The sequence below is a fragment of the Talpa europaea genome, assembly GCF_964194135.1.
Source record: "Talpa europaea genome assembly, chromosome: 9".
Lineage (NCBI taxonomy): Eukaryota > Metazoa > Chordata > Mammalia > Eulipotyphla > Talpidae > Talpa > Talpa europaea.
Window position 1 is genome coordinate 74284007 of NC_140076.1, and position 18082 is coordinate 74302088.

At 39.2% G+C, this 18082-nt stretch overlaps 1 protein-coding gene across 1 annotated transcript; it reads right to left on the reverse strand.

Annotated features, from left to right (window-relative positions):
• Nucleotides 1–14401: 14401 nt before the first annotated feature.
• On the reverse strand, nt 14402–15349 carry LOC311177893 (olfactory receptor 2V1-like; the record flags this gene model as incomplete). Its single annotated transcript, XM_084244138.1, has 1 exon — nt 14402–15349. One exon carries the CDS (start codon nt 15347–15349, stop codon nt 14402–14404), a length of 948 nt encoding a protein of 315 aa, XP_084100264.1.
• Between the last annotated feature and the right edge of the window lie 2733 nt (nt 15350–18082).

Consider the following 18082-nt stretch of genomic DNA (forward strand, 5'->3'; position numbering starts at 1 on the left):
TCACTTTTTCAAAATGTATGCATTTTTATTTTGGTTATATTCCCCATACAATTGCAACCCCCCTTATTTTGACCCTAATCCTTCCTCTCCCTGCCCCCCCCACCCTGGGGTGTGTCTCTGGTTTATAGTTGCTTGTTGATTTTGATTTTTACTTTGTATTAATTAGTCTTTTTCCTGGTCCCTTATTTAGGTTGTCTAAATTCCTTCTATGAGTGAAACCATCCAGTATTTTTCTTTTTCTTTCTGACTTATTTCACAGAGCATGATCCCTTCTAGCTCCATCCATGTTGCTGCAAATTGCATGTGTTTATCTATTTTGATTGCTGAGTAATATTCCATTTTGTGTATGTACCACATCTTCTTGATCCAGTCATCTATTTTTTGGCATTTGGGTTGTTTCCAAAGCTTAGCTATTGTAAATAGTGCTGCTATAAACATAGGTGTGCAGGTGTCCTTTGGAATTAATGCTTCTGTGTCATTTGGGTAAACACCTAGGAGTGGAATTGCTGGAACATATGGAAGCTCTATCTTTAGTAGGTCAAAAAATCTCTACACAGCTCTCCATAGTAGTGGGACCACTTTGCACTTCTACCAGCAGTGCAGGAGAGTTCCTTTTTCTCCAAAACCTTGCCAACATTTGTTGTTGCTAGTTTTTTTAATATGTGCCATTCTCACTGGTGTAAGATGGTATCTCATTGTAGTTTTGATTTGCATTTCCCTGATTACAACTGATGTTGAACATTTTTTCATATGCCTGTTGGCCATTTGCATTTCTTCTTCAGAGAAGTTTCTTTTTAGTTCTTATGCCCATTTTTTCACTGGATTATTTTCTTTGTTTTTATTGAGTCTCATCAGCTCTTTGAAGATTTTTATGATCAGTCCTTTATCATTAGTGTTGTGTGCAAAAATTTTCTCCCAGTCAGTAGGGTTTCTCTTTGTTTAGGTTATTGTCTTTTTTGCTGTGCAGAAGCTCTTTAATTTGATGTAGTCCCATCTGTTTATCTTTGCCTTCACTATCACTGCTTTGGGTGATGTGTCTGTAAAGATATCTTTGATGTGCATGTCATGTAGTGTTTTGCCTATATTTCCTTCTATATATTTTATGGTTTCAGGTCTTATGTCTAGTTCTTTAATCCATTTTGAGTTGATTTTTGTGCATGGTGTGAGGTAGTAGTCAAGCTTATGCAGTAACATCTTCAAAGACTCATCCCCCAAAGAAGATGAAGGAAAAGGTAAACAGCTGGGATTACATCAAACTAAAATGCCTCTGTACAGCAAAAGAGACATTAACCAAAACAAAAAGACACCCTACTGATAGGGAGAAAATTTTTGCATACAAATAACTGATAAGGGACTGATCAGACTGATCACAAAGATCTACAAAGCGCTCACACAACTCAACAAAAACAAAGTAAACAATCCAGTCAAAAATTGGGCAGAGTAGCTCAAAAGACACTTCTCCAAAGAGGAAATGCAAATGGCCAACAGGTATATGAAAAAATGTTAAACATCCCTTATAATCAGGGAAATGTAAATCAAAACCAGGATGATGTCTGATAAACCCAAGCACTCTAGATCCTTATTTAGAGTTTTAGTGTCCTTACTTATTTTTTGTCTCATTGATCTATCCATCGTTGATAGTGGTGTGTTGAAGTTTCCTACTACATATGTGTTTTCTCTGATGTCTGTTTTCAGAGATGATAATAGTTGTCTGATATATTTTGGTGCTCCTTCATTTGCTGAGTATATGTTAATGAGTGTTATTTCTTCTTGAAGTATTGTCCCCTTGATCATAATGTAGTGACCGTTGGGGTGTCTTTTTACCTTTTTGAGTTTGAAATCCATTTTATCTGATATAAGTATAGCTGTTCCTGCCTTCTTTTTTGGTCCATTTGCTTGTAGGATTATTTTCCATCCTTTAACTTTGAGTCTATTTTTATCTTTTGTAGTTAAATGTGTTTCCTGGAGACAGCAAAAGGCTGGGTTTTGTTTCTTAATCTAGCCTGTGACTCTATGTCTTTTTATTGAAGAGTTTAGTCCATTTACATTTAGAGTTAATATTGATAGGTTAGTATCTGTATTTGCCATTGTGTTTGTCTTTCCTCTGATTTTATTTATTTATTCTTTTAATAACTTTTTTTTGGCTTTCTTTTGTTATTTTTCATCCCTCTGTTGGCTCTGGCTTTAGGACTCCTTGTAGTATTTTTTGGAGTGGGGGTTTAGTCGTAATGAAATTCCAGCATTTCTGTTTGTCTGGGAAAGTCCTTATTCTTTCTTCATAGAGAAAGGAAAGCTTTGCAGGATAGAGTATTCTTGGTTGGCATTTGTTTTCTTGGAGTCTGTTGACTATGTCCCTCCACTCTCTCCTTGGAGAAGTCTGATGTCAAAAAAAAAAAACACACACACACACAATTTGCACCAGTAAGAACAGCACATATCAATAACAAATGTTGGTGAGTATGTGGAGAAAAAGGAACTTTCCTACACTGCTGGTGGGAATGCAAACTGGTCCAACCTCTGTGGAAAGCTGTGTGGAGGTTCCTCAAACTACTAAACATGGAGCTACCATATGAATCAGCAATTCCACTCCTAGGGATTTATCCCAAGGACACAAAAAATATTAATTCAAAAGGGAACCTGCACCCCTATGTTTATTGCAGCACTATTTACAACAAGCAAGCTATGGAAACAAATCAAATGCCAAAAAATAGATGACTGGATCAAGGAGGTGTGGTATCTATATATACAGTGGAATACTATTCAGCAATCAAAAAAAGATAAACTCATGCCATCCCCAGCAAGATGGTTGGAGATAGAGGGATTATGCTCAGTGAAATAAGTCAAAAGGAAAAGGAAAAATATTGATGGTTTTACTTATAGGTGGAATATAGGGGAACCAAATAAGAGGTCAGTGGAAAAAATAATAACAATGAAAATAATTAACAGTCAAATATAAATTGCAGACATTCTGCAGGGGTGGGGGAGGGAGGAGTCAAAACAGGGAAGGAAGAGCACAAGGGACTATGGTGATGTTGCATGGGTGAATTGGTGATGGAAAATCTATGGGGACTACACCTGCGAGGAGAAAGCAAACATTGTACAACAATGTACAGTGATGTAAAATATATATAAATAGATAAATTGTATTTAAAAAATGTTGTCTGTACTCTAGGTTAGGAAAAATTACCCAAAAATTGGAAATAAAGCTTGAGAATAAATGCACATCCTTTTAATATCCATGTTTCCTAGGCTCACCCAAGGGTTAGAATAGCTCTACAAGACAATATCTGTGTTTGATTTTGCCATTCACTATTTGATTAGAGCCCACATACTGTGAAGCTAGGCCACTAACTTATGAATTTCTGCCAGACCAAAAAAAATCCCAAAGACTAATTTATTATCGTGTAAGACATTAACCAGTTTTGTATCTAACTGAGCAGTTTTATTGCCATTCCTTTATTAGATTTCCTATAAACCCTCAAGTCCCCTTTGAACCACCTTTATCATCTTATTGGTGGTTTCATTAATTAATATAAATTGAATAAAGACTTTGGTACATGATTATTTCATATTTGTATGAGTGCCATTTAAAAAAAAAAAAATTGAAGAAGGCAGTCGAGAGCCCAGAGGGGAGCGCCACCCACTGCCAGGGCAGACCAGGCAAGCAGGGGAGTGAGTCCCCCACATCTCCATTTTAGAATAGGGACCTTTCTTCAGTAAAGATTGCTTGAAACCAGCAGAAGGCTACCGGATAAGCCAGAGGTGAGCTGGGAAGTTCTCCCAAGATGCCCGGCCAGTACCAGCAACACAGTGTTCCAAGGAATACGGCAAATTAGAAAACAGGCTGTAGGGAGTACAAAAACCACATGAAACCCAGCAACTCCTCAGGAAAAAAGAACACCACAAAAAGAAAACCACCTACCAGATTGCAACGACAATAACTTGGAAGAACTTCTGAACCTTCCAGAAAGAGAATTTAAAACTGCCGTGATTAAAAAACTGACAGAGTCATAAAGGAAAACAATGATAAGGGAAAAATAATTAACGATCAGAAGAATGAAATTGAGTCACTAAAGAGGGAAGTAAAAGAAATTCAGGAGATCAAAGAATTAATGGAGGCGCTAAAGAACTCTGGGAAAGGCAATGAAAGCAGAATAGATGAAATGGAAGAACAAATAAGTACTCTTGAAGACACAGAAATAAAAAGAACTAAAACAGAAAAGGAAAGAGAAGTACGAAGGAAAAAGACCAAAGAAAGACTTTGGGAACTATCTGACTCCATGAGGAAAGGAAATATAAGAGTTATAGGAATCCCAGAAGGAGAGGAGAGAGACGTAGCAACAGAGAAAATATTCAAGGAAGTAATTGAAGAGAACTTCCCAAAGGTGAAGAAGGAGCTGAAAATTGATATACAAGAAGCAAGAAGAACACCAAACTTCCATGACAAAAGGAAAAATACAGCAAGATACATAATAGTAAAGCTCCCAAGAATCCAGACAAGGAAAAAATAATGAAGCTGACAAGAGGGAAGAAACAGATAACATTCAAAGGAAAACCAATCAGACTGACATCAGACTTCTCTGAAGAAACACTACAGGCAAGGAGAGAGTGGAGGGACATAGTCAACAGACTCCAAGAAAACAGATGCCAACCAAGAATACTCTGTCCCACAAAGCTCTCCTTCCTCTATGAAGAAAGAATAAGGACCTTCCCAGACAAATAGAAACTCTGGAATTTCATTACGACTAAACCCCCCCTCCAAAAAATACCACAAGGAGTCCTAAAGCCAGAACCTCAGAGGGAAAAATAACAAAAGAAGGCCAAAAAACCAAGTTATGAAAGACTAAATAAATAAAATCAGAGGAAAGACAAACACAATGGCAAATACAGATGCTAACCTATCAATATTAACTCTAAATTTAAATGGACTAAACTCTTCAATAAAAAGACACAGAGTTGCAGCCTGGATTAAGAAACAAAACCCAACCTTTTGCTGTCTCCAGGAAACACATTTAGCTACAAAAGATAAAAATAGGCTCAAAGTTAAAGGATGGAAAACAATCCTACAAGAAAATGGACCAAAAAGAAAGCAGGAACAGCTATACTTATATCAGATAAAATGGATTTCAAACTCAAAAAAATAAAAGGAGACCCCAGTGGTCACTACATTATGATCAAGGGGACAATACTTCAAGAAGAAATAACACTCATTAACATATATTCACCAAACGAAGGAGCACCAAAATATATCAGACAACTATTATCATCTTTGAAAACTAACATCAGAGAAAACACATACATAGTGGGAGACTTCAACACACCACTATCAACAAAGGATAGATCAACGAGACAAAAAATAAGTAAAGATACTAGAGCTCTAAATAAGGATTTAGAGCGCTTGGGCTTAACAGACATCTATAGAACACTAAACCCAAAAAATCTGAATACACATTTTTCTCAAGTGCACATGGATCATTCTCCAGGATCGATCACATACTGGGACACAAGACAAACATCAACAGATACACCAAGACTGAAATCATACCAACCATCTTTTCTGAACATGAAGGCATCAAACTAGAAATAAACCATAAAAAGAAGGCAAGGAACTCTCCTACCTCATGGAGACTGAAAACCACACTACTGGAAGACCACTGGACTAATGAGGAGATCAAAGAAGAAATTAAAAAATTCTTTGAATTGAATGACAAGGAGGACACCAATTTCCTAAATGTACGGGATGTAGCAAAAGTAGTAATAAGAAGAAAATACACAGCAATAGAGGCTCATATCAAGAAACTAGAAAGAACCCAAAGAAACAACCTAATCTCAAAACTCAAAGATCTAGAAAAAGAACAACAAAAAAAACCCAAAACCAGTAGAAGAAAAGAAATAATAAAAACCAAAGCAGAAATAAATGAAATCGAAACTAAAAAAACAATCCAAAAGATCAATGAAACCAAGAGCTGGTTCTTCAAAAAAAATAAGTAAAATAGACAAAACCCTAGCCAGGCTCACAAAGGAAAAAAGGGAGAAAGCACAAATAAATAGGATCATAAATGAAAGAGGAGAAATCACAACGGACACAGCAGAAATCAAAAGAATAATCAGTAACTACTATGAACAGTTATATGGAAACAAGTTCAACAATCTAAAGGAGATGGACAAATTCCTATAACTCTACAATCACCCAAAGTTAGATAAAGAAGAACTAGAACACCTAAACAGACCAATTACAAGCAGCAAAATTGAAATGGTAATCAAAAACCTTCCCAAAAACAAAAGCCCAGGACCTGATGGATTTACAAATGAATTCTACCAAACATTCAGAAATGAATTAGTGCCTATCCTTCACAAACTCTTCCAAAAAATTGAGAAGGAAGGGATAATATCAAACACGTTCTATGAAGCCAACATTACGCTAATATCAAACCTGAACAAGGACAACACAATAAAAGAAAACTACAGGCCAATCTCCCTAATGAACACTGATGCAAAAATCCTCAATAAAATTTTAGCTATCAGAATCCAACACTGTATCCATAAGATAATTCACCACACCAAGTAGGATTCATTCCAGGGACACAAGGATGGTTCCACATCCGAAAATCAATCAACGTTATCCAACACATCAACAAAAAGAAATATAAAAACCATATGATAACATCAATAGACGCTGAGAAAGCTTTCAACAAAGTGCAACACCCATTCATGAGAAAAGCCCTTGAAATTCTTGGCATACAAGGAACATGCCTCAACATCATAAAGGCCATATATGACAAGCCAACAGCCAGTATCATTCTCAATGGTGAAAAGCTGAAAGCATTTCCATTAAGATCTGGAACAAGACAAGGCTGTCCACTCCCACCACTGCTTTTCAATATAATACTGGAAGTCCTAGCCAGAGCAATAAGACAAGAGAAAGACATACAAGGAATCCAAATAGGAAAAGAAGAAGTCAAACTATCACTATTTGCAGATGATATGATAATATACATAGAGAACCCCAAAAACTCCACAGAAAAACTAATTCAACTCATCAACCAGTTCAGTAAAGTGGCAGGATACAAAATCAACACGCAAAAGTCAGTAGCCTTCCTATACACAAACAATAAATCTGAAGAAGAAGAAATCAAAAAAACCATCCCCAGCCACTATGGAGAGCTGTGTGGAGATTCCTCAACCTACTAAAGATAGAGCTTCCATAGGATCCAGCAATTCCACTCCTAGGTATTTACCTAAAGGACACAGAAACATCAATTCCAAAGAGCACCTGCACACCTATGTTTATGGCAGCACTGTTTACAATAGCTAAGCTTTGGAAACAACCCAAATGCCCACAAATAGTTGACTGGATCAAGAAGATGTGGTACATATACATCATGGAATATTACTCAGCATTCAAAAAAGATAAACACATGCAATTTGCAGCAACATGGATGGCGCTGGAAGGGATCATGCTCAGCGAAATAAGCCAGAAAGAAAAAGAAAAATACCGGATGGTTTCACTCATAGCAGGAATCTAGAAAACTTAAATAAGGGACCAGGAAAAAGAATAACTATAAGAAAGTGAAAATCAAAATCAACAAACAACTATGAACCAGAGACACTCTTGGGGGGTGGGGGGTGGGGTGTGGGGAGGGGAGGGATTGAGGTCAAAATAAGGGGGTTGCAATTGTATGGGGAATATAAAAATAAAATCTATAAAAAAATAAAAATTTAAAAATTTTAAAAAATAAAAATAAAAAAATTGAAGTACTATTGCTATAGAACATTATTTAGTGAGAGTCAGGTTTTTACTTTAAAAATTAAGCTTACATGGTACTGGAGGTTCCACACAGTTGTTTGATGGATTCACCAAATAAACTGCTCAAGAAGCTTACTCCAGGGCTGTATTATCTTGGCTCCCAGAATGATTCCTGAGGGCCAAGACCATTATCTTTGCTAAGTCTCTGTTTTTCTCTCTAGTGTTCTTTGTCTTTGTTTATGTTTCTGATACTTGGCCATGTTTGGTTCTGGTTCTGTGCTGCATGTGATGATAAATTATTCACCATTGGTGGCAGCAGAAACTGAGAATCTAGTTTCCTGATCTGACACTTGATGGTGCCTGTTGGATGGAGGATGTAAGGAAAACAACCCTCTTTCTGAGAGTCAGGCTCCATGAGGTTCCATGTGGTCTTGTAGGTTTGTATCCATTAGAAAAAGTGAATGCAAAGGTTTTGGTTTTATTGCCTGTGGGATATTAGCCACTTCTGTATCCTAGAAATTTTATCTAGCATTCTTGATTTTATTTTTAAAGATAATATTTACTTGTGAATACAAGAACTGGGGTGTAGACCAGAGGTGCAGGGGGGTGAGAGGATTCGCCAAAAAGATTGGCGAGCAGAACAGGCAGATCTACTGAAATACGCTGCTGAGGGAAGCAGCGGGCAAAACAGGAGAGGTCTGCTGCACCATGTGGGATGCTCCCTGGCCAGCTGGGATCGAACTTGAACTCCGTTTCTTTAACCCCTGTGCCACCAGGGAGCCTCACATTCTTGATTTTTAAAATCAATTTTCTGATGGTCTGCATAAACCCCATTGCTCTAAGAACTAGTTCTATTATTTGATTTCCTCATTAATGAATAGGTTGAACAAAATCTCTGGTATTGTTTATTCAACACCTAATGAGTGCTTTCTTTTTAACTGCAAAAAAGGAAACATTGATAAAATCATACAAAAAAGGAATATGTGATAACTCTTTCCTGTATGAGCAGCTTTTAAGATAATGAATTAAGATCATACGTTTTTACACAGCTGATGTCAGGCATGTGAATGATCATATTCAGAAGAGAAGAACCTTAATAGAAACACCCTAGTCTAGGACACCTACAGCTGGGATTAGGAGGGTAGTCCCAGTCAGGGTGAGCTCGCTGCCACCCAGCAGGGCTGCTCTGACACGTCACTTGGGGTCTCAGCACAGGGAACCCAGCCACCTACATGCCTGCAAAGGAAATGGGCCTGACAGAAGCAGGAAGAGTTTGGGAAAGGTAGGAAAAGAAACTTCCAGAAGAAAGAAGATTTAAGTGGTCAAAACTACACTAGAATTCTATCCTGTGAAAATAGGAGTTGACGAGGTGCTTGGTGGCATCCCCCTCCACAGGCAGGAAATCCCAATGCCTTTCACAGGGGCTGTGGAAAGGTCTTGAAGAAAAGCTTTAAGATTGGTTACAGCGCCACAGACACATGAAAAAATGTTCAACATCACTTGTAATCAGGGAAACGCAAATCAAAACTACCATGAGATACCATCTCACACCAGTGAGAATGGCACATATTAAAAAAACTAGCAACAACAAATGTTGGCGAGGGTGTGGAGAAAAAGGAACTCTTCTGCACTGTTGGTGGGAGTGCAAACTGGTCCAACCACTATGGAGAGCTGTGTGGAGATTTCTGGACCTACTAAACATAGAGCTTCCATAGGATCCAGCAATTCCACTCCTAGGTATTTACCCAAAGGACACAGAAACATCAATTCCAAAGAGCACCTGCACCCCTATGTTTATAGCAGCACTGTTTACAATAGCTAAGCTTTGGAAACAACCCAAATGCCCAAAAATAGATGATTGGATCAAGAAGATGTGGTACATATATACCATGGAATATTACTCAGCATTCAAAAAAGATAAACACATGCAATTTGCAGCAACATGGATGGCGCTGGAAGGGATCATGCTCAGCGAAATAAGCCAAAAAGAAAAAGAAAAATACCGGATGGTCTCACTCATAGCAGGAATCTAGAGAACTTAAATAAGGGACCAGGAAAATGAATAACTATAAGAAAGTGAAAATCAAAATCAACAAAAAACTATGAACCAGAGACACTTTTTGGGGGTTGGGGGGCGGGAGGGGAAGGATTGGGGTCAGAATGGGGCGTTTGCAATTGTATGGGGGAATATAAAAATAAAATTTATTATTTAAAAAAAAAAAAAAAGATTGGTTACAGCGGGAAGAAAAAAAGCGTTTTGCAAGAGGAGGCACATAAAAACCTGGAAACCCTAGGAGAATGTTTAGTAGCTAAGAAAGTCTTCCAGAAACAGAAGATCATAGCGCAGAGAGAACATTCATCCCTCTGGCATAAGGGGAGCAGGAGGGAGTGGGCTGGACCAAGGGGGAGAGGCTTGGCCTGGAGCCAGCACCAGCCTCTCACCTGTGGAAGAGACTCCTCACCAGGTGGGGTCCAGCCCCTGGCAGAGAGGTTTTGTTCTCTGCCACCTGTTACTCCACCCACTGTTCTCCCTTCTGTTGTGACTGAGGGAAGTTGCTTCTGTTTTCACAAATCCTTGGAGGCCCCTCCTTTGTCTCAGTCTCTGGCAATTAAACTTCAGAGGGAGGGAGAGACAAAGTTCTTTGGCAGGGAGCTCAGCCGCACCAGCAAACACTTTCTTTCTTTTTAAAGATTTCTTTTTATTTATGCATACAAGAACTGGGGTGTAGATCGGGATGAGAGGATTCATCAGAGACAAGTGGGGAGCAGAACAGGCAGATCTACTGAAATACACTGCTGAGGGGAGCAGCAGGAGGGACAGGAGAGGTCTGCTGCACCATATGAGTTAGCTCCCTGGCCCGAATCGAACTCAGGCCTCAGTGTCTGGTGATAGCTTGATAGCTCTGAGACTTTAACCCCTGCGCCACCAGGGAAGCCCACCAGCAAACACTTTCTCACAGGGGAAGGTGGAGAGGAAATCTTAGAGGGAGGACAAGGGATGAATCCATTGGTTAAGCAAATCTGAGTTCCAAGTAAAACGGGAGTAATGAGGTTTACCTGAAAGTATTTGTGTGATACTAAAACTGATAGATGATTGGAAGCCATATCTCCACAGGAGTTCCTAAGAATCAGTGACAGTTAGTGCCACTGCCTATTTCCTGTGAGAGCAGAGCAGATGCCTTCCAGTGGTCTAGTCTGTCTCCCAGGACTCAGTTCTATCCTACCTACTCACTCTGCGTGCGACAAAGAATTCTTTTTCCAGGAAAAGGTAGTTTTCCTGGAAATGTGTAGAAAGACTGGTAAAGAATTTAAATGGCTGGAAACACCGAACCTTTCACTAATAGTTCAAATAAAATATTTAAAAGTAAATATGAAAAATATAAAAAGAATAAAGCAAATTCTGTCACTTATGTTCCAATACTAATCTCCCCAAGGGGAAACATTATAGCAGTTTTTCTGTTTAGAAACGGAAGTGATAAAAAGATACTGATTTTCCACAAGGATTGTATACTATACAGCATTCTGGTGCACACTTCCTATGGGTCAGACACTACGGAGCCACCAATAAATATATCTTTGCCCTTTTCCTTATGAATCTCAATGACTTTGCACTTATTTTCTGAAGTCTTTATAAAGTTCCTGTTACACAGTGTGAAGGGTGAGTCCTCTATTTTATAAAACACTTTATTATATATATTTATTTATTATAATTTTGGGGTTACATTTTCACTCCTTCATATGTGTGCAAGTTTCCCCCCCTTCACCAACCACCTGTGCAGTTACCCCAAACTCTTTTTTTTTAATTCCCAAAACCTTGCAATGTTTTATTTTATGTATTTTTTTACATTTTTCATTTTTGCACAATGTATGCACCTTCATCCTGGTCATAGTCCCCATACAAATCCCAACCCCCTTATTTTGACCTTAATCCCTCCCCCTCCATAGTGTGTCTCTGGTTTATACTTGCTTATTGATTTTGATTTTTACTTTATTATAATTGGTCTTTTTCCTGGTCCCTTATTTTGGTTTCCTAAATTCCTGCTATGAGTGAGACCATCTAGTATTTTTCTTTTTCTTTCTGGCTTATTTCACTGCACATGATCCCTTCCAGCTCCATCCATGTTGCTGCAAATGGCATGACTTTATCTTTTTGGATTGCTGAGTAATATTCCATTGTGTATATATACCACATCTTCTTGATCCAGTCATCTATTTTGGGGCATTTGGGTTGTTTCCATAGCTTGGCTGTTGTAAATTGTGCTGCAATAAACATAGGGGTGCAGATGCCCTTTTGAATTAATGTCTCTGTGTCCTTTGGGTAAACACCTGGCAGTGGAATTGCTGGATCATATGGAATTTCCATCTTTAGCAGATTGAGGTTGGACCATAGTGGTTGGACCATTTTGCACTCCCACCAGCAGGGCAGGAAATTCCTTTTTCTCCACATCCTCGCCAACATTTGTTGTTGCTAGTTTTTTTAATATGTGCCATTCTCACTGGTGTAAGATATTGTCTCATTGTAGTTTTGATTTTCATTTCCCTGATTACAAGTGATACTGAAAATTTTTTCAAATGCCTGTTGGCCATTTGCATTTCCTCTTCAGAGAAGTTTATTTTTAGTTCTTCTGCCCATTTTTGACTGGATTATTTTCTTTTTTTTTTTTGTTGAGTCTCATTGGCTCTTTGAAGATTTTTGTAATCAGTCTTTTATCATTATTGTTGTGTGCAAAAATTTTCTCCCAATCAGTGGGGTGTCTCTTTGTTTTGGTTGCTGTCTCTTTTGTTGTGCAGAAGCTCTTTAATTTGATGTAGTCCCAGCTGTTTATTTTTGCCTTCACTATCACTACTTTGGGTGATGTGTCTGTAAAGATGTCTTTGATGTGCATATCACATAGTGTTTCGCCTATATTTCTTTCTATGTATTTTATGGTTTCAGGTCTTATGTCTAGTTCTTCAATCCATTTTGAGTTGATTTTTGTGTATGGTGTGAGGTAGTGGTCAAGCTTCATTCATTTTCATGTAGCGACCCAGTTTTCCCAGCACCATTTATTGAATAAACTTTCTTTGCTCCAATGCATATTCTTTACTACTTTGTCAATGATTCATTGACCATAAATTGGTGGGTTTTTTTCTGGATTTTCTGTTCAGTTCCATTGGTCTGTGTGTCTGTTCTTGTTCCAATACCATGCAGTTTTGATTACTATGGATTTGTAGTATAGTTTGAAATCTGGGAGTGGGATGCCTCCATTCTCTTCTTTTTTTTTTCAGGAGAACTTTGGCTATTCAGGGTTTTTGGTGACTCCATATGAATTGCATCAATATTTGTTCTATTTCTTTGAAGAATGTCATTGAAATTTTTATTGGAATAGCATTGAATCTGTCAATTGCTTTTGGTAGGATGGCCATTTTGGTAATGTTAATTCTTCCAATCCCTGAGCAGGGGATGTCTTTCCATTTCTTTGTGTCTTCTTCTATTTCTTTTAACAGTGTTTTATAGTTTCATTTGTATAGGTCCTTTACCTCTTTTGTTAGGTTTATTCCCCAGTATTTGATTATTTTTGTTTCAATGAGAAAATGGATGGTTTTCTTGATTTGTTCTTCTTCAGATTTATTGCTTGTATACAGGAAGGCTATACATATGATTTTTTAATTTTCATTGTCTTAGGAAATCTCCATACCATTTTCCACAGAAGTTGCACCAACTTGCATTTCCACCAACAGTGGATGAGAGTTCCTTTCTTCCACATCCTAACCAATATTTCTTGTTTCCAACCTTTTTGATATGTACCATGCCCAGAGGGGTGAGGTATTGTCTCATTGTGCTCTTGGTTTGCATTTCCCTTATTATAACTGATGCAACGACAATTTCTTTGTGACTACTTTTGTTTCTTCTACTAGAGTATTATAGTTTTCAATATAAGTTACAGGATGAGTACTCTTTTTTTTTTAAATACAAGAACCAGGGTACAGTCTAGATGTGTGGAAAGGTGAGAGGATTCACTGGACACAGACCCTGGAACAAAGCAGGCAGACTGAAGAAATACACTGCTGAGGGGAGCAGCAGGTGAGACAGGAGAGGTCTGCTCACCATGTGGGACCCTCGTCAACCCGCTGGGATCAAACCCAACATGAGCACTCTTTAAAGAGAATTTTATAAGCTCATTTTCTGTCACCTGGAGCTTTTCATCCAAGACACTAGTTTGGGGTTATGGTAGTGAGAGGCAGTATATAAATAAGAGACAATAAATTAGAAAATAAATGTGCCTATATGAATACATATGGAGCAAAGCATGGTGACTGACATAATAAGTTCTGAATAAAGGGTAGAGATTGGCAATAAGAGGAAGTTAAGCTAAGGATAGCATATTATAATTGAAGTAATTCTAGTTTTAAGCAAGTGTTAATAATCTCAATGCCTTACTTCTACATAGTTCTTGAGTTTACAAAGTCCTACATTCCATTTTCAAATATTTTTTGAAAGAATCAGTTCACAAACTATGGAAGAAAGCTGGTTTTTCACCTGTAAGAGTTCTGCTTTAGGGTTTAAAAAGACCTCACCAAATTTCACTATCATCACTATTAATGAGAAAACTCACTCAGGTAGAGACTATTTACTCAACATGGCAGAACAAGATAGTGGCAGCACCAGGCCCTTCAGTGCTGGCTGCCAATCCTGCAACGGTCCAGTCCCTTCCTCAAGGCCCCTATCACTTCCTGATTTCTTAGACTATAAATGAGGGGGTTGAGCATAGGAGTAAGGACTGTGTAGAAGAGAGAGACCACCTTGTCATGGCTTGGGGCCCGGTAGCGCCTGGGCCGCAGGTATATGAACATGGCCGCTCCATAGAAGAGGGACACAGCTGTCAGGTGGGAGGAACAGGTAGTCAGAGCCTTTTTACTAGCTTGAGCAGAGTGCATACGGAGCACAGCCTTCAGGATGCGGGCATAGGAGGCCACAATGATGGAGAAGGGAAAGAAAAGCATAAAGACACAGCAAGCAAATATCACAGTCTCAAAAATGGATGTGTCTATGCAAGCTAGCTTCAACAGTGACAGTATCTCACAAAAGAAGTGGTCCACTTTCCTTGAGCCACAGTAGGGAATACTCATGGCTGCCACCATCTGGATCACACCATCCAGTATCCCAAAGGCCCAGGAACTCCCAACGATCTGGAGACAGACCTTCTGACTCATGAGGATGGGATAGTGAAGTGGATGACTAATGGCCACATAGCGATCATAAGCCATGAGTCCCAGTAAGAGCCCCTCAGATCCCACAAGAGAGACAAAAAAGCCAATTTGTATGACACAACCTCCAAAGGAAATGTTCTTCCTGCCAGAGAGGAAGTTGACTGCCATCTTAGGCATAATGTTACAGACCAACATGAGGTCCATGAAGGAGAGCTGACTGAGGAAGAAGTACATGGGTGTATGAAGTCGAGCATCTGTGTAGATGAGGAAGATGAGAAGGACATTCCCACACAAGGCCACCGTGAAGACTATCATGACCAGTGAGAAGAGAATAAGATCAGTCTGCTTACGGGAAAAGATGCCCAATAGTAGGAAGCCATCTATAGATGATTGGTTCAACCACATTCCCATGGCTCAGTTGTCCACAGTTACCTGAGAACATGGACAGAGAAATCCTGAGATTTATCTTATGCCTTATTTACCCATTAATTTTTCTTCAGTAAACTGTATCTTTCACAATTCATCAGAACTCAATAACATGTGCTGTAGGACAAACAGGAGAATGTAATTTCGTATTCTCCTGACACAGATGATAGGATCTTTGTTAGCTCATAGAACTGAGCCATATACATACAGCAAGGAAGAGAGAGGGAGGAGGGTCAAAGCAGGGGAGGGAAGAGCACAAATGAATATGGTGATGGTTCATGGGTGATGTGGTGGCAAGAGAACTACAGGGACTACCCCTGAAAACAATTACTATACAAAAATAAACTATGTAAGAAAATTTTTAAAACAAATCATATGTGGATGATTTGTTCAACCATATCTTCATGACTCAGTTGATATTCCTGAAAACATGGGCAAAAAACAATGGATTATCCAACATTCTTTATTACTCTGCATTCCACAACTTCAGTTGTTTATTTGCAACTCATGACATCTAATCAACTTAAACTTTGGGACATGGAAGGGAACACTTCTTCAAAGACTCATCTAACAGCTATAGGAGTACTTATAGTTCCTGTTGAATAGCCCACATATTTCTGCTGGTATGTATTCTTACCCATAAGGGTAGACATTGAGTTATTTTAGGCATCACAGACCTTTCAGCATGCAAATCTTGGCTTTATCATGTGATATTGAGTCTTTCATAACTTGGTAAAACTCTCTGTACTGGGACTTTTGTGGACTTTGCAAACTATCTGTCTCAGGGCTGACCCTTTCACTCCGAGAACTCTTAGATGTGTAATAGAAAGGGAAGGGACTAAAGCGTAAGCTGGTTTTCAATGTTTTGAGTGTTATCGCATTAGCCACTCAGCTGTATTTGTCATGCAGATAAAGGAAGTGCTCCCAGTGCCCACATGAGGGGAAGAGTGCAACTGTGTGTCGTGGTCACTTACATTGGAGTGGTAGGAAACTCAAAGGGGCAATGGTGAGAAGTGAAGATCTGGTGCTCCAGTCTCAAGAATGGTGAGGTCTTGAGTTGTGCTGAGATTTTTTAAATACCCCGAGGATCCTCAGTGGATGGTGACTGATAAACACGTACAGATAATTTGCTTAGTAAAAATCACACAGCCTTCTTCGTAAAATCTTTCTAACAGATATCTGGTACTGGGCTTTCTGAACCATTTACTCACTATCATGTATAAATTTCACATATTTTACTTGGAAAGTGTTAATGAAAAGGCATTTCCTTTGATCTTTGCTCAAGAAGTTTTTCTAAATCTTTTATAGAAGGGAAAAAGAGACAATCTGATTTTACATGGACAAAATCCAGATCAAGAAATAAAAGTCACATTGTGCCTCCCTGGTGGCATAGGGGTTAAAGTCTCAGCACTATCAAGCTTTCACCAGCAACTGCGGCATGAGTTCAATCCCTGGCCCGGGAGCTGCCCACATGGCATAGCGGACCTCTCCTGTCTCGCCTGCTGCTCCCCTCAGCAGTGTGCTTTGGTCGGTCTGCCTGTTCTGTTCCCCACTCTGTCTCTGGTGAATCTTCTCACCACCCCCTAACCCCCTGCACATCTGCCCTGGACCCCAGTTCTTCTATGCAAAAGACATTAAAATAAAATCTTTTATAAAAGAAATAAAAGTCACATATGTTAAAAAATAAAATCTCTGTGATGATAGTCACAATATCTAAACCCCAGGTAAATAAAAGTATTTATAAACAACTAAGCAGAAAATATTACTATTTTTGACCACAATGCTTTTATCGTTGGCCTCAGGCTCTCACCCAGTTGAATTTTGTCTTCCCCTCAAAGGCACTTACAGTTTGTTTAGGCCACACTGTTCTCTCTCCTTAGTTTCCTGATTTTACTTGTCTCTATATCCACCCACAGCTGCACTTCCAGGCATCATTCTCGCTCTGATAGTGGTACAGCAATGCAGTGTATCCCCCTTAAAGTCTTATTAGCTATGTATTGCTCTCCAAGACATACCTGCAGAATTCAGCAGCTTGAAGTAATATAGAAACATTAATTCTGACAGTTTCTGTGGATTGGGAATGCAAAGACTTAGCTGGTGCTTCAGGGGCTGGGTTTCCCAGCAGGTGACTCTGAAGCATCTGCAGACTCCTTCTCTCACAGCTGGGCAGGAGGAGGCTCCACTCTAAGGTCGCTCATGTGGCTTCGGCAGGTCCTGTTGCCTCATCACAGGGCAGCAGCATGGCCCTTGTCTTCTCCCAGGGCTATTACCCAAGAGGGAATGTGATCAAAAGCACCAAGACAGAAGTTACAGTAATAAATCATATTATGAAAAGTGATTATCACATAAGTTCTGCTGAAAATTACTATTATTTATTTAGCATACAAGACCTGGGGTACAGGCCAGAGGTGCCGGGGGCGAGAGGATTCACTAGAGAAAGAGTGGGGAGCAGAACAGGCTGATTGAATGAAATACGCTGCTGAGGCGAGCAGCGGGAGAGACAAGAGAGGTCTGCTGCACCATGTGGGTTGCTCCCTGGCCAGGGATAGAACTCATGCAGCAGAGGCTGTGGTTAGCTTCACAGTGCTGCGCTTAACCCATGTGCTACCAGAAAGGCCCCGAGTTTTACTCTTTAGTAGTGAGTCATAAATCCAAAGCACACCCACTGGGAGGGGAGTGCACATCGGCAGAAACACTAGGAAAAGTGGACTGGTGGGG